The 17,798-nt window shown below is 45.8% G+C and overlaps 1 protein-coding gene across 2 annotated transcripts in view; it reads right to left on the reverse strand.

The window, feature by feature from the left end:
• Positions 1 to 17,798, reverse strand: part of LOC144155252 (DDB1- and CUL4-associated factor 11) — a 48,197-nt gene that overhangs the window by 20,051 nt on the left and 10,348 nt on the right. The window contains exons 3-9 of one of the 2 annotated variants that reach the window (XM_077686575.1): positions 11,823 to 11,914; positions 9,928 to 10,026; positions 7,978 to 8,042; positions 2,785 to 2,885; positions 2,221 to 2,323; positions 1,844 to 1,887; positions 758 to 881 (exon numbers count right to left, since the gene is read on the reverse strand). In XM_077686575.1, the coding sequence (XP_077542701.1) occupies positions 758 to 881; positions 1,844 to 1,887; positions 2,221 to 2,323; positions 2,785 to 2,885; positions 7,978 to 8,042; positions 9,928 to 10,026; positions 11,823 to 11,914 (628 nt within the window). The remainder of the gene's footprint in view (positions 1 to 757; positions 882 to 1,843; positions 1,888 to 2,220; positions 2,324 to 2,784; positions 2,886 to 7,977; positions 8,043 to 9,927; positions 10,027 to 11,822; positions 11,915 to 17,798) is intronic. The other variant, XM_077686576.1, reaches the window with a different exon arrangement.

Raw genomic sequence — 17,798 nt, forward strand, 5'->3', positions numbered from 1 at the left:
CTGTGTAGCGTCGCCATGTTAATGGTTAAAACCTCATAATCAATATTCTCTGAGCAGCTCTGAGCAGCCACCCACTTTGTAATGCCTTGGCCATGATGCTGGGGTTTTTGAACTCATGCTTTTGCATTAAGAATTATAAGAAAATTAACAAAATTGTTAAAATTGAGATGGCATGAAAACACCCTGCAAACCAGTGTGATGTCCTTATGGTAGTTTGTGTTGCAGTCATGAACGGTGCAAAGAGTTTTCTCTACTGCTGACGTTGCACATACGCTAATTGCCTGCGTTACATTGAACGGCAAAACTATGAACTACACTAAATCAACTAGCACAAGGCTGCCACATATAAAACTTCAATGATTTCACCTTTCCTCCCCGTGAGAGACATGCAAAAATAGGTTAACCTAAATATCAGCTGTTGTCTTTTTGTAGCACTCAACAAGCCAGTATCAAGTGGCCTTAGAGACCAGCATCAGACAATTCTTCCCTCTTTCTCAAATTGTGGGGTCTTATGCTCCAAAGCTACACCTGCGCTATGAGGCACACCATAGTGGAGGATTCTGGATTCATTTTGGCCACCCGGAGATCTATAATGTGCGTTGAAATATAGTGACACACACAGGCGTGTATCTGCCTTCTTGGCACACTGCAATACCAGCCTATCTGCTTCAACTACTGGCCCCTCAAGAGATTACAGTTCCCGCCCACACAACAAGGAGACCATTATAGACAATGCGACAAAACAAAAGTCACGTACCCTCCAAGAATGTCTCCCCCATCACATGAGAATTGCAAGGAAAAGATGCAGAACCGTCTGTCTTCAGGACAAAGTGGCAGTGCCTCATGAATCTGGTGGTCTCCATAAACATTGCACAAGTGGACTGGAAAAAAGAAAGAAAGGATTTTGACTCCCATACAGTACCACCTATTCCTCGCTTATAGCAGAAGTTTTCCTGTATTAAATTTTTATTTATAGATTCAATTTTCACAACAAGGAAACAATGAACCAAGGTAAATATGCCAGTTCACTAATGCACCAGGCATAAGTCCAGGACTGAAATTTTTGCAGAGAGAAAACATTTTTTTTTACTGATAAAAACAAATGCCTGGATTATTGTTCAGCAGAAAAATTTCATAATCCAAGCTCACACCCTCCCCTGCAAGGGTGCAACCATATATGAAAGGTCCCTAGCTTTTGCACAATGGTCTTTTTTTGCAGAGCGCTGTGGTTGCAGACCTGTAGACAATGCGGTGTTTTTTAAAAACGAGAGATGTTTGGTCGTTTGATGTGCTCAACACAAAAAAAAAAGCATGAATCATAGGAAAAAGATTTGAACTGCTTTACACTAGAGCACAATTTAGTTTTAAGGGTGAAATCGCATTGTAATGTGCACCTAGGTAACAAGCAGCATCAAAAACCTAGGCAACCTCCACAAATAAAGCTAAAAGTGTGCCATCTCTAGGGCATGAACAGCACAATGCTGTTCTCTGTTGGTGCGTGGCTCCCAGTCATGTGCAAATTGTGGGGCTGTAACTAGGATGCGGAGGTGTCAAGCTTTGCCCCACCCACAGGGATGGCCTCACATTGCCCTGACTAACCTCCACCTGCGACTAGCTGTCAACAGGCTCACAAGGTACTCGCATGGTGTGGAAACGGCAATCCTCCCCCCCACTTGGCATGCTCGACAGTTGCGTCACCCACAATGCCGACCGAGAGTTCATGCCGCCTTTTTCGTAAGCGGTAAAAGCAATAGAGCACATTTTTCAGTGCCACTTGCCATCCATGCGTTAACATAACAAATGAGGCTCAATAATTTTGTTGTAAAGAATGCATTGCACTTACGGTATTCAGACCAGCTGGAGTACACGAAATAAAGCCCATCCGGACTGAAAGTAAGAGTAAACACAACTGGCATCATCAACAATTGCACATAGCGCACGCACACATGTAGGGAGGGGAGAGAGAGAGAGAGAGAGAGAGAGAGAGAGAGAGAGAGAGAGAGAGAGAGAGAGAGAGAGAGAGAGAGAGAGAGAGAGAGAGAGAGAGAGAGAGAGAGAGAGAGAGAGAGAGAGAGAGAGAGAGAGAGAGAGAGAGAGAGAGAGAGAGAGAGAGAGAGAGAGAGAGAGAGAGAGAGACCTCAATTTAAAGGCGAGCCTGCAAGCAGTACTCTTGTTTGTTAGTGTACACCCGGGGCTCAGCAGTAGCCGGCCCTGACGTACCTCACAGCCATGTCTAGAATGCTCCATCCCACATCCCTGGCAGACACAGATTTGAACTCCTTGAAGTCCCCCTGGCTTGTGTCGTAGATGCGGATCACACAGTCTGCACAACATGAACATTTTGAAGCAACACTGGGTACTGCTAGCAAGCCAAAGAAAGGCAGCAAAACAAGACAGAGAAAAGGTCTCCTGACTACTCGTACATTCCAAGTCAATGGGATGTGCTCAGAATGAAGGATAGCCACACTTCATGCTACACTGATCTTGAGGGGGCCAGGCGAGTTTCTTAGAGCACTGCTGGTCAATGCACACTATAGATCCAGAGCGAAGTTCCCTTTATACGCAGCACTGCAGCCTTGCCCCTTTTATTCGATACAATTTCCTCCAAGGAGAAAAGTTGAAATTCAAATGCAAGGTGCAAGCATGCATAGCATTCTTAATGTCCGGTGAATACCTCAGTAGCCTATCACTGCCACTATTCAATACAGCTATCTACATTGAACAAAGCTGCAATATAACATCCAACTGACATGCAACACATCTGTAGCTATCTTATATACTCACCCTGACATGCTGTCATGAATATGTCCCCATTTCGAGCAAAAGTGCCAATGAATGCTTTGCTTGGATAGTACTGTGTGTCCGCTTTGACGTTCGGCAGTAACCTGGAGACAGATCATGTTTTTAAGCTCTAAATGTACTGAAAAACCTTGCAAATTTTGTGGTCCCCAATTCTTCCTTAATAACTGGGCACAGCACACATAGCGTACTTACCAGATTCTAACGCGCACTTTTTTTTCGGAAAAATAGGCCGAAAAATCACATGCGCGTTAGAATCGGATACAAAATTGAAACTGCCGAAACAGCCGAAATTTTGTCCCACCCATCGCCATCGCCATTCGGACGCAGGAAGCCTAGGCGCCTAGGCTTTTCTAACGGCATTCCAACAAATCGTCAAATCGTTCAACTTGCGCGCTTGATAACAGCAATGGTAGCAGCGGCAACAACGGTGCGCCACTTCCACGAGTGGCTTACGAGCGGCTTCTCACGCGTTCAAAACGAGCGGTCGGCTGAAGCGTGCACCTCTGGAGAAGCTTGCGTGCGAGGCGTGAGCCACGATCCCATCGACCATGGTTGAACGTTTGTTCAGAAGTGTTGCATCACGAACGCGCTTGACGGCACCGAGGACAAGATGTTGTAGTCAGCAGAAAGTGACAAGGAGTAGTAAGATGAATGAGATTACTTTGGGAAATAAATCGCCCGTTTCTCTCGCGTTCGTTTTTCTGGGTCACAAGGCGCAAGTTTTTTCGTTTTTTTTGCCAGGAAAATCGGGGGGGCGTTAAAATTGGGTAAGTACGGTAACTGTGTCACAGCCACTAAAACATTGCGAACCACCCAGACCGAAGTTTTGGGCTTGGCTCAGGTTTCTGGCGTACTGCATCCTTCAGTGTACTGCGTCCATCAGGGAAAATGAATTTTCTCCCATTCCTACATGGGATGTGGAAAACCCCAAAAAGCAGGACTTATGACTGACTAGATGGCAAATATTCCCCCAGCAAAAGGCTAATGAACCTGTAAGGAGGTAAACCGGCATTACTGGTCAGTTTAGTTTAGCTTTGAATGGAAAGACTTTTAAACGACATGCTTTAAAATTTCTGTATTTCACAAATTTTTCGTGCTGCAGAAGTTGAGGGTTTTACAGTAACTCTGCACAAGTCCACCCAGGAGACATTGCTTTGCCATAAAAGCAACAAACCAATAAAAAATAAAAGAAAAGAAAGAAAACCCTCAAGACTTAACCCAAACTTATCCTTCCACCAGGTGACTTGCGACTTTTTCTTAGATTTAAGAAGAAGAAGAATGAATTATTGTTATTTTTTGCAAACAAAGGACCCATCAATCCTTGAACTTGTGCCCTACTTTCTTGTAACCTAATAATGTAGCACTGGGGCAAGTGCTACATTCATGCGAGTTTTTGTTATGAGATGAACATCTCAAACAGTTAGCAGAACCAGCCACTACTGCATCCGTCACTTTATCTACCAAAGGGCCACGGCTCTGTAGAACTCTGGAACGAAGGTAGGTGGCCCCTTGGCTGCCCAAGACAATAAGTACACAATTTAACACACTCTTGTTCTTTTAAAGGGGCCACGAAGACAAAATATGAGTTTGGCTCATTAAAGGCCAACTGCCCTGAAAATTTTAACCTCTTAAAAACTATTTCCATACTAAGGTGTATAGACAAGCTAGTTGGTTCATAATCTTGGAGAAAACAAAACAGTGCACAGAAACGGAACAGAAAACAAGAAAACAAGCAGCGCACGTGTGTGTGTGTTTCTTGTCTTCCATTCCATTTCTGTGCGCTGTTTTTTTGCCCTATTTCCATACAGTCTGCCTATAAAGACTGCGAGACACAAAATATGACAGCCGAAATAGATGCGAGCAAGGCATAAACAACCAGAAAAAATTGGCAGTACTGAAGCTGAAATTGAGAAGAGCGTGGCCATTGCAGCCAGTTTAAAGTGACATTGCATCCGGCCGGACAGAGCAAACCTGCGTGCTTTGCGCATGCAGTAGCCCTCGGAGAAGTGCATCCAGTGGCACTCGACCAGTTCTGGCTAGCCAGAGGACCAAGCATCTGGCCGTCCGGCATTTCACTTCCGCTTCATGGCTAGTTTTGCGATCTGCTGGCAGGTGCAGTGTCATCTGTGACAGAGCTTTTTAAGTGCGAATGCACTTTATAAGCGACCCCAAACCATCCACCGGCGGCGGCGGCGGCGGCGGCGTCCGCAGTGCTCCTCTATATTTAAAAAAGAAACAGCATCCGGCGCCAGGTTTCGATCCGAGGACTTTGCGGCCGCAGCGCGACGCTCTACCGACCAAGCCACGGACGCGACGCTGATATCAGTGTTAGTGACGCGCCTTATATCTTTAACGCATTCAAACTACGTCGTCAGCGGCGTGCGTTGGCGACTCAGCGGCGTTATAGCGGCTTGATAACTGCGTGGTGTACACGTGATACTACAAACCCGATGGAAGAGATGAAAGAGAAGGCGGCGAGGCGGTGGGCTGCGGGGGCCGAGCGCAAGCGCCGCAAGCGGGCCGACAACCGTGCATTCGCACTTTCACATTCTCCCCCTCGGGGAAATGCGGGGGAATTTTTAAACATCTTAACTGATTATTAGCAAGGCGTTTTACAAGGCTACCAGTCATGGCCCAGTTGGTTTGGTGGCACAAACTGAACATCCAAAATAAATTCGGCCAAGGTGAAATTTGAGTGCAGTTGTCTCAATAATGATACTAAATTTATCACAAACTTTAAACAAATAATGGAGCTTAATATATTAACCCTTTCCGGTCATACAATTTTATCTACTTTCCGGCCTTCCCGGTCCGAATCTATTTTGCCGATTCCTGGCACTGCAAAGAAAAGCACAAACTGCAAGAAAAGCTCACAGGATATATATATTTTTTTCTTGCATTCTGCCTGCAACTCCTTTAGCGATACAGTGGAACCCCGATAATACGACTTTCAAGGGACCGCAAAAAAGCGTCGTATCACCAGGGTGTCTACGACTGGGTTGCAGGTAAATGCTGGCCTAGTAGACAATCTCACGTGACAGGTGGGCTACGAACTTATTTAAAGTACTGTATTTAGTGCGTTCTTGCATGATTTAAAAACATTTTGCTGAAAACCCAAGTTAAAAAAAAGCAACGCCTATGTTGTGCCCCCCTCCCCTCCATGCATCCGAGCCAGCCAAGCCAACCAAGCACCGCGCGCTACGCGACAACCGTGCCGTCCGGTGCCCGCCAGCCACGCCTTGCGCGCGAGATAAGGCGGACGTGGTCGGACAAATTGAGAGGGGAAAAGAAGAGCGTGAAACTGCCAAGACCGAGCGACACAAACGATAGTACCAGGCCGAGATAAAAAAAAAACTGCATTCCCGTACATGGTGGAGACACCCTTTGAACAGTCCTGTGCCGTCGCTATTGGGTCAAAGTGCTCAACGCGTAGTTGTTTTCGTTTCCAACAAGATCCGTCAACGCGAAATAGATACGATTCAAACTTCGCGAGTAAATCGTGTTACGGTGAAAATTATGGCGTGGTCTTGCTACAGTGACTTGCTGTGGCGACCAGCGATTGACCCAAAATGGCGGTGCCAACGTCCACGTGTCTCCCTTGCGGCGGTCAGTGTGAATTGACTCGAGACACTCTACCAAAGAAAGGAGCAGAGTGACAACACGGCTTTAAAAGACACTGATAAGCAGAGAGCAGAGATACAGGGAGGGAGTGTCGTGAAAGGAAACAACTTGGATCGAGCCGGCGGGAAAAGCAGGTGTTCGGCCATCGCCGTAAAAGGTTGCGTCTTGTGTGTTTTCGCGTTTGTCGTCGGCTAAACGGGAGCTTCGAATTTACGGTCCGCCTGCCACCTGAACTTCGACTTTTCATGGTTGGCGTGTTGGCGTTCTGCTTCCGTGTGGGGCCGTCAAAGGTTAACTCCCGCTTGCGAGATCCGCCTGCTTGCTTGCGTCTGTTCAGCAAGTGGTCTCGCCTGCCTGCGGACCTTTGCACATCAAGCAGCGTAAAACGGGGGTTAAAAATAAAGGAGGTCGGGACGAAGCGGCGAAGCAATGTAAAATACAAGGGAAAAAAAAAAAAAAAAAAAAAAAAAAAGGTTTATTTGTGCCAGGGTCCGCTGTATGAAGCGGACCACGTGCAACCTGAGTGTCGTATAATTGGGGTTTTTAATGCATTGTTTATACGGGTAGTTTGCCAGGACCACGGTGATCAGTCGTAAGAAGCGGGTCGTCGTAAGTCCGGGGGACGTATGAGCGGGGTTCCGCTGTATTTGAGCAGCGTGTGAAACCACCCTAAGCATTCTCCTGGGTGCAGGCCACAGTTGTTACTGCAGGTTTTGCAGAAAAACACAGTTTCTCTCCTGCCTACTTTTGTTTTTCTATCACTACAAACAGCACGTCTGATGGAGGCACACAATTCTCTTCCTCACTGAAGCCATCATCGCTTTCGCTAAGTGCACCCCCGTAAAACGCACGTGATACGAAATCGGCCATGCTTCGCAACAAACAGCGCGCACGTGGAAATGCGCTGGGATACAGAGGGCCCGTGCTGAACATTGTGCTGCACCCTTGTGCAAAAGTTAAGTAAACTTCTGTAAAAGTCAACGCTAACAAAGAAAGTTCACTTACCCTCAAGAGATGGCGCATCATGTTTAACCTTGAACACCACAGTCGGGCGAAACCTGACAATGGACCGCTATGGCCGTGTTGCGTTTACGGGCAGGGCACGACCACAAACAACAAAGGGCTAAAGAAAACCAATGAACCAGTGGCGGCTCCCCAGCCACTTTCCGGCCATTTTACTATGACATCACAGAATCTTGTTTGCGAGATTAGCGGCGGCCAATTTAAGCCACTGCCAATAAACACGACTGGGCGATTGTAGTGAGGCGTCTAGTTCCGTTCGTTGGTGTCACTTGAACATTAACAGTCAGCTATGTGTTTAGTGCTCGCCAATATTATGTCAATCCTGTCTATATTATGCCACTAGTGTGAAATTTCAGGTTTTCTAGCACTTTTTTCTGTTAAAAAAGTGTACTTCGTGGATGGAATGGAGCTAAATAAGTTACCAAAGGCTTGTTCTTTCAAATTGAATTAAGCTGTTTAGTGTTCATGGCCCCTTTAATTAAACATGACTGGCACAGATAAAAAAAGGAAATGCCTCGCATTGAAACTTGCCGAGAACTTATCCTGCACTTGTCTCCCCTTGTGAAGATGCCGCGAAAGGGCATCCCACATTCTCTCTGAAAAGAAGTAAAATAACCCGTGTCAAGCAAGCCCTTGCACCACCATCAAAAAGTGAAATTGGTAACAGGACAACTTTTAACAAGCATAATGTATGCAATGGTATACTATTTAGTGAAACAAAAAGTATTTCACCTTGCACATACTTTTAAAGAGACACTGAAGCGAATTTGTCCAGCTCCTGTTTTTGCTTGCACAGTGTAGACTGGCTCAAGTAAACACACTTTTCATCGTTTATCCAGTTGATAAGGCGGTATTTATTTTATAAAGCCCGAAAGAAGAACTACCATGCACAATCTGTGGCAGCCGCACCAACTAAAGCAGTGACATCCATACGAGGTGCTACGTGATTGAACAATGTCCAGGATTAGAATTCAAATGAGTTTCGGTTCCGATTTTGTGAAACAACATGCTTGTCATCCGACGTTATCGTTGGCTGGGCATCCTCGATATCTCAGTAGTCGGCATACCGCACTCCTGCCACGTTGTCGGCGGTAAAATACGTCAGATAAGACTAGCAGCACCACTTGGAATTGTAACTATCCCTAGCCTAGGCGTACGCAGTGGCTGAACACCGCCCCGCCCCCCTCACCTGAGACGCTCAAATGCGATGTGCTTTCCCCCGCCCCTTTGGGGCTTGCCTGGCTTGTGCCTGTATCGTAAGAGGCGTATTAGCGCCAGGTCAAGGGTCGGCTGATGCGGGACTGTGCACGCAAGCAGTCGGTGCTTATGGCAACACCACGCCAACGAGAACTCGACAGCACATCAGTGTCAGTCCGCACACGTTCTGCGAACTTGCTCATGGAGCAATGAATGCTACAGCGCAAAAATGGTGAATTCAGTACATTGCCCAAAAACAAATAAATCAATTTCAAAATAGATGCGCTATCAGGGATTCGAACTTGCGAATTGCAAAACAATATACCTAGTGCTCCAGACCACTCAGCCATAAGCCAGCACAGGCAGGGGCAGAAATATACCGTATACACTGATGTATAGCCAGTTTACAGTTTATATTGTTTTAGCATTCCAAACAGCTTAGATGACTATTTCTTGAATAGCGCTCGTGCAGTAAGCATCCCCCAAATTCTGACAAATATCTCATCTCTAGCAACTGCATTCCTTAGGTGGAAAAGCGTTCACAGATGTGCGGTCGTGCTGCTGACCGTTGCGTTAGTTCACCCAGCGCAAAAAGTGCTTCTTGCATCTTGTTTTTACGCATAAAAGTTTCGGTTAATTAAAATTTCTTAGTTCCTATATTAACTTCGCTGACTCTTCTGCCTTAAATTGGCCTTAGATTTTCTACTAGCGTACCAGTCAGCGATGCTTGAGTGAAGCTACTTGGACTTAGAGCTTGATACAGTCCACAGCCTAACAAACTAAAAACACATTTTTCCAGGCACAAATCATGACGTGGCTTAGTTTCAACTGAGGGAACGAATTGCGACAACCCGTCGGCCGACTAAACGCCTGGCCGACTGATTCTGTTGGAGGGTCGGTGAGCCGTGCAGTAGCGCAGTCAAGCCTAGCCATCTTGTTTTGATGTCATACACAACGTCATAGGAAATCGGCAAGGAGGATGCAGAGATGAGGAGAGTATTTTCAAACTGATTTTCCTACTGAATATGAATAAAGTTGCGTAAATGCAGCGAGTGGTCGAAACATGGCCTAGAGACTGCAGACAACAATTTGCGCAAGTAATCCCGCAATGTTTACAAATCACTTTAGTGTCCCCTTAATGGCGGGCAACAAACAGCTGAATGCACTGGAGAAATACAGCAGTAGCGTTAGCTGTCAAGTTAAGGATTTAGTGCACCCAAACTACTCTTCAAATGTCTCCTCCAAAAATTTATGCGCTTTTACGAATACAGAGAACGCACTTACCTCTCGCAGAAGAGCAGCCATTGAATTGCCAACCTCTGGCCGTGGCGCATAGCTTTTGATGCCAGACTGCTGCTTAACGATGCAATACAAATCATTTTTCTGCAAAAGAAAGAAAGTGAAAATTGAATGGCAGACAAAAAGAGAAGGGAAGAGGGAACAATCACTAGGCACTTTGGTAATAAAACACGTACTAAAATTTGGTGTCTCAATGTATGAGCAATCAAAGAATTCTTAACCACTGATAGCATAACCTTAACAGTCCTAGTCAAAAGGATTTATGTAGGTAACGATTTCCCCTAGCCCCCTCGAGAAACCTCCTCGAAGTGTTAGGAGGATAAAGTTGCTTTGCAAGCGTACGCGCGCCCTAGTATCATAAACACCTGCTTAGACTAATTCATTGGAACTAAATGATCAGACAAGCCAAACATGGTTATTCAATTTCTTGCAGACACAAAGCATAAGAATTTTGGCCATTGAACATGGTAAGGAGACAAATTCTACAATGCAAGTGCAGCAGTAAAGCATATAAAAAGGGAAAGTGATATTGCCCACAAAATAATTTTTGGGCCCTTGAGCCAGGTGTAGACAAAAACGTGGATAAACAGCATCCTTATTTTTACATGCTAAAGAAGGAGTGCTTGCAAAATTATTGCTTTCACTCTGCAGGAGAATGATCTTGAACAATTGTCACCTTAACATTTTTTTTTTTCTCAAGTGAAACCCGTGTGCCTTACTGAATGCTGGAATACACATGCAGCTGCAGTCACGATCCCGCCAAGTGCCCCTCCATCTGTCCGCACTCGCACCACGCAACAGCATTCTGTTCATTCATTCATGCACTGCCGTGTCTGCCATCTGTGTACTATAGGAGAAACGGGAGCAAAAAAGCCTGGGGCATGCAGTGGCAGCTAACAAAGTCAATTTATTCTCTGCCTGAATGAATCGCAAGCATCTGCCATGAAATTGGAAGTGAGGCACTGAGTTCCAAAACCTCACCTACTAAAGCAAAGCAGATGGGCCACACTGCCTGGCAGCTGAGATTATGACCCCCAAACTTTTTTGTTCTAGATACCAGATCTTGCCCCAAAGTGCGCGGCCCACTTTTTTGACACAGCTGCTTTGTGTCCGATAAGTGCCCCTAACAGAAAAAACAGCCTTGGGACCCTGGGGGAGGGTGCACTTAGTCAACCATTTCCACAGCTGCCTGTCCATTCCAGCATCCAATAAGACGTGTGCTTTACTACTTCCTTTATAACCACCCTCTGCAGATACCTCAGCTTCAAAATTTTCACATGCAGATAGGACTTGATAGTTTTCCCTGCAGTAACAATGTAGGTTACAAATCCTTTCTACCCGCAGGCCAGACCAATACACTGCCCTATGGACTTTCAGCTCGAAGTTTACTAGCAATAAAGTAAAACATGGCTTATTGGTTCAACTTTACAAGTGCTTCACTATAGCGACCCATTGTTTGCTTCTTGTCCCGTGTGAGTCGTACACCCACTATCAACAGCTGTAGCCCCAGTGGCGCACTAAGCGCAATTTTTAAGTGCTGACAAGGTGCTGCCACCTGTCTAGTACAAAAAAGGCCAAGCAAACAATGTAGGTTTGCTGAAACTGCTTTATACCGCACACGATATGGCCGCGGACACAAAGCAAAGTTAAACAGGATGGTGTCGAAAAAGGTAAGCTTGTTGAAAGCCCAGGTTAGAGAAGCTTGGCTCAATAGAACATTAAAAATATTTCTGCAGACACTACACCATCCAAATGTATTCAGATTTATTAAAAAAGGGAAATGTTGCAGACCTGTACTAGCACCCCAGAATTGGTTCAAAGTAATGTCGCCACTGGCATGCATTACGTAGAAACCCGTAGAGGGCCAAGTGGAAACTTACCAGAATCCTCGAGTTATCGGGCGATGAAGCAGCTGAAACAAGTTGAAAATAACATCTCCTTGACATCAGACCTCGACCCATGTCAAGTGTATCTGTTGGCATAAATTTAACATGCATTAACTGCTACCCTTAAAATGCCTCATCTTAAAGGAGCGCCACAGAGCTTAAAATGTGGCACGGTCACACAGCGACATGTGGCAAACCAGAAATCTGCCATAATGTACAGAATCCTCAAAGGGGCCACGAAGACATCAAGAACTTTAAATAAAAAGAATTGGCATTTTACAATACCCCCAGCACTTGTCGGCAGCAAACAGTGCTTTATTCATTTAAAAATTTAACAATGAAAACAAAATTTCAATTCCCTTGCTGCATCGTACATTTTATGATGTCAGCAATGATGTAAAAGAGGAAGGTACCAGGGCCGTACCCAGAAATTTTTTTCGGGGGGGGTTATGAATTTTGGGAAGGGGTTAGTTTTGCTGAAAGCAACAGTAAGTGTTGTTTACGTGCTGCCTGGAAAAGATTTCGGGAGGGGTTCGAACCCCCAAACCCCCCCTCTGGGTACGGCCCTGGAAGGTACCTAGAATGGATAGTTAGTATGTTTACCTCAGGTAGCATCTAAATGCTGCAATCCAACAGGAATTGGAACTGAGGCTGCCATTTAAATATACTATACTCAATTTCTAGTACCCTCATCATCATGGATTCTCCTTCTCTGGACAATGCAGCTCTTGCCCAGAAGCTTGGGCTCGAGTTCTACGACGACGAGCCCAAACAACAGGTGAGCACTAATGCGGCGGTACCCGGCTTGCAGATGTCACGGCCTCATCAGCTCTATCACAACTGATAAACTTACTGGTAAATATTGCATGTGTGTAGCTTCCTTGAGCTCAAGAGCGGCAAATTTGGTCACCCTTGATGGTTGTGAGCAACAACGTAACCGGTGCCATTGTATTTAGCCTATTGTTGGACTTCGTAAACATGCGTTCCGACACACCAGCAGAACCGTAATTAAACATGCCTGATGAGGCTACCATCTGTCTTCCTATGTGGCGCAGCAATGCTTCTTGGCCACCCTCCCATGCTCCGTTTAAGTCTGACTAAACACGTGGATGCCAGATTTTGTTACGATTCATTGTAATTGTTTCAAAAAAAATGTTAGGTACAACCCAACAGAGTCACGGAAGTGGCAGAGTTGCTGGTGCAGGTTGGGAAGTGTAATGTCAGACAAGCCGAGCTGGCAAGAGTTCTGCTCGGGACAGAAAATACGAGGCATTGTGGGCAACAAATAGGTTGTTCCTCTGCATGGAGGGTTATTAACATAGAGTTTCATACTAATATATACTAGAGGGAAATCTGGCGCTGCATTCGCGTGCCGCCGTAGGCGGCGCCATTGCAGCTAGCGACGTTCCTCGCCTCCTTGGCTTGGTTAGTCACATGGCTTCTTTTTCGTCTTGAAGCCAAATCAACAAAATTGGTAACATTGTTTTTTTTATTCAGCTTGCATGAACCTTCTAAATAATCCCTGGCAAACACATCTTTCTGGAGGTTTAATTTTATAATGATAAAACAAATTCGATTAATCTTCTGCCGTAATATTGTTGCATTTTTGCAGCCAGAGGCAACTTTTCAGCCTGTTTGTGAGCCATGCCAAGGACAAGTGGAACGTGCCTGCCCGGTACATGACGGCACGCTCGCCGAAGCGCGGCTCGCCTAGACGGTGGTGCCAGATTTCCCTCTAGTGTATATTAGTATGAAACTCTATGGTTATTAACTCTTTGCGGTTGTATGCCGGGCCCTGTCCAACAATGCAACATGGTCATAGTTGTCTGCTGTCAGGCCACGCCCTACTTGGGCGTTCAAGGTTGAATTTCGCAGTCTGTCTCACTGTGATGTGCCCGCGCACTCTTTGTATACATGATGCGCCACCTCTCGAGGGATAAGTGAGCTTTCTTTGTTGACGATTTCTTCTTTTTGCACTAGGGAGCAGCACAATGTTCAGCATGGGCCTTCTGGATTCCAAGGCATTTTCCCGAGCGTGCTGTTCGCTAAGAAGCATGACGGCTTCCTCATCGTGTCCATTCTGTGGTGGTGCATTTAGCGAAAGTGATGATGACTTCAGTAAGGAAGAGAATTGCGTGCCTCCATCAGTTAGTGATGACAGTGGATCAACAGAGACGAGTGACGAAGACCACGACGGTAGTGGAGACAGCACAGTGCGGATCATTACTCTGTGAGCTACGCATTTTGTCGAAAGGCAATGAAATGGTGGCGAAGGCTTTTTTTCCTTGCATCCAGAGGTTTCCATTGTCACTAGTTTTATTTGGAGGTGCACTCAGCTGCAGAATCATGTGGAGAAAGAGCAGCAAAACCTGCAGTATCGCTGCAACCTCATCCAAGTTTGTGGGTGATGTGAGTGATCGAGCCAAAAAGCCAGGCCCATCTGCACTAATGGAGTACGAGGAAAGGCAATTCGAGACAAGCAATTTTACCTACAAGCTCCAAGGCCAAAGCCTCAAGGCCTGGGCTATTTGTAGCGATACAAAAACAAAAGGAGGCAGGAGGGAAACTAATTTTCTGCAAAACCTGAAGTAACAACCATGGCCTGCACCCAGGACAATGCCTCGAGAAGTTCTACACGCTGCTCAAATATCAGTCAAGGAGTTTCAAGCAGAATGCAAGAAAAAAAATAAATATCCTGCGAGTTTTTCTTGCAGTTTGTGTTTTTCTTCGCAGTGCCAGGAACTGCGAAAATGGTAGTGGACTGGAACGGCCAGAGAGTGGGTGAAAATTCCGGACTGCAAGGGGTTAATGCACAAGCTCACGAAGCACAGTTGCAGGTCAGCTAGAACGATGAGGCATGGGGCAGGCCCCAAAGAGCAGCGTGCCCAAAAATCATTCACATGACCAGAGGGCCTTCGCAGCATTGGCCAGCACTAGTTTCACATGCAATGAAGGTGCGTACATGTTTAAGTGTTCACTCTGAATCTATACTGATTACCTTACCGTTCTTACTCCTATAAAAAGAATGTGCACTAAATTTCAAGCGCAAATAGTTCATTTTGCAATCTTGTAGCTTGCATTTATTTTGGTCCATTTTGTAGGCCTCAGCCGATTGCACAAGTGTGTCAAAATTCTGATGAGAGGAAGTATCTTTGTTTCCCTCATAGAGCTTATCCAAGTGAAGTTTACGTTGAACTTGAGTGTAGTCAAAGTTATTTCAACGAGGCAACCTGTAGAATGAACCAAACATATTTTGTCTTCATGGCCCCTTTATGCAAAGACAAAGCAAAAGTCGCATTGAGCAATGTTCTCACTTGCATAAACCTCACCCTCTTAATTTTCAGAACATGTCGCATTTTTGTTCACTGCTATTTTTGTTAAATTGTCTTTCAATTTATACAAACACTTACGCAAAAAAAAAAAAAAACATACAAAACTGGTTCTTTATGACCAAAGAACCCTGGGACCCTGGGCGAAATATGTCGGTTTTTTTTCCCTACCACCCTCACCCCAACGTCAAACCCTCCACATGAGCAGTGTGTGGAGCAGCTGACCAGCTCTGACCTCTCGGTACTGGACCAAGGTAGAGTAGGGTGCAGTTCCTCAATTCAGCTTGAAGGTGCTGTGGAAAGACGTCGCCTCCTGCAAGGTGGTGGCCTTACCATCATCCTTTTGCTTAAGGTTCATTAAAATGTTTATCAATCAATCAATCAATCAATCAATACAAATACCTCCTCCACAGCTGAGAATCAAATCCAAGACATGGGCATGGCAGAACCACTTCTTAGCCACTGTAACAGGTACACTTATGTGCTATTTTACAGCAAATTCAGAGAGAATTGCAGCCATTGCAAGCTAGACAGCAAATGACGCTAAATAAGTAAATGAGACCCCAAAGCAAAGTAAAAACAAGCACCAACCGTAGCCGCAGCAAAATAACCTGTGCAATCCGATAATGTCCCCCTTGGCACAGTGCAATCTGCTTTCCCTTTGCCCCCTTCCTCGGCCCCACCCTCTCTCGCTCTTGTACTTGCCTGCATGGCCCTCCCCCTTCTTCCTTCTCCGCAGCAGCTTGTTCCCTTTCGTACTAAGATCTATTTCAAAAGATGTCAGACTGTGCATGCAGAAAATTTATGTACTATCACTGCAGCCGCACCGCAACACTCAGACGTATCATTACACAACTCCCTCTACACTTGGATCACCCATTCCTTGTTGTATTGCGCTCAGTCATAACATAAGAAAGGCTGGTTAAAAAATACTGATGTAACCAAGCAGATTTGAGGTTAAGTCGTTCGACAAAAGTTTCAAAAACAATAAACAAACCATTGGCAAGAGAAGCTACACATTCCAATGTCTGCCAGAGCAATCGCTCATCTAAACAAATAATGCGTGTTTAACAACCTGCTGCGGTGGCTCAGTGGCTAAGGCATTGCGCTGCTGCGCAGACAGGTTCAACTCTCAGCCGCAGCAGCCGCTTTTCTGATGGAGGCGAAAAGCAAAAATGCCTGTGTGTTCGAGATTTCGGCACACATTAAAGATACCCAGGTGGTCAAAATTAATCCGGAGCCCTCTACTACGGCGTGCCTCATCGCCTGCGCTGCGTCGACGCGATAAACCCTACCATCATCAATACGTACTTGACGGACGAAACAGGCAAGTGACCCGTTCCTTGCCTGGTAACCCTCGTGCCATGTGAATTTGTCATATGCTTGTTCGGTGTACAAACACTTACAGGGGTGGCGCAAGCTACATGGGTTTGGCAGCAGTACTGGGAGCAGGCAAAAGTACCTTTTGTATTTTGTATCAGGCTTGGAAAAACCAGAGAGGCATTTTGCAGCAGGCTTGGAGCAGCCAGAAAGGCTGTTGGGAGCAGGCTTGGAGCAAATGTAACACCTTTTTACAGCATTTGTGGTTCAGCAACTATCCAATGCTGCACTTAACACTTGGACAAATTGTGCAACAGGTTTGTGTAATTATGTACGCAAGTTTGGAGCTAGCTTTCAATGGTTCAAACCTAAACTCCATGGAATGAGGAGACTGCCTGCAGTCCTTTTAAAGGGGCCCTAAACAGGGTTCCAAAGGTTGCGACTTTATGTGCGCAATCACTCCCAAAGAACGTCCTCTCACTCTCACAAAAACGGTTTAAGAGCGTTAAGTATTAGACAAGCTATCACTCATTAGAAAGGGCAGCAATAAGGCCTGGATCTTTTGCCCTTTCTTCATGGTCCAAAGCACTGTGAAAGCTACAAGCTCACTGGTCCAAACCAAAACCACCTAGAGAAACCAGACAAGGCCCTTGTCGCTCCGAGATACACGCAGCCATTGGCTCCGCTCGGCGGTACGTCCCGGAATTTTTTTTTTAGCAGCCGACGTACTGCTCCACTCACTACTGGCTGCGCGGCGCGGGGAGAAGCTTTGGTCAACCTCGTCGCGAGACTTCTTGTGTCAGCCATGATAGTGTCGGCACGTCAGTTTAGGGAAATGAGCGTTTGAAGGCCAGATAGGAAGGGGGGGGGGGGGGTGTCCCATATGCAACAGGCTCGCTCACAACAATAATTGAAGATTTACTTTCTTTCTTATTGCATGCGGCGCTGCTGCAGTGAATATGACCCTCTGAGGTCAGGTCGTGCAGAAAAAAAGGCTTAGCATCATTCATCACTGTTATTCGGACACCACTTTACAAAGCCACGTCGATGACAATCCCCAGTGCAATTTTCGCCGCACTATCACCCCCTTTCACACATTTGTAAACTGATTTTCAGCAATGGTCCTGCTCTGGCGGACGGCGACAAGTTTTAGCTGCTGCATTTTATGCAGATTCGTGTGTGCTTGTTCCCCACCATGCAGGCAGATTCCTGCTGCGGTCACATGCATAGCGGTGTTTCCGGCTGCAGAGACGCTCCATGTTTTTCAGCGTTATTTATATCTTGGAAACGATGCGCTATAACTAAACTCAGCTAAGCTCGT

The sequence above is a fragment of the Haemaphysalis longicornis genome, unplaced genomic scaffold, assembly GCF_048455015.1.
Source record: "Haemaphysalis longicornis isolate Haplotype H1 unplaced genomic scaffold, Haemaphysalis longicornis Haplotype H1 scaffold_1, whole genome shotgun sequence".
Lineage (NCBI taxonomy): Eukaryota > Metazoa > Arthropoda > Arachnida > Ixodida > Ixodidae > Haemaphysalis > Haemaphysalis longicornis.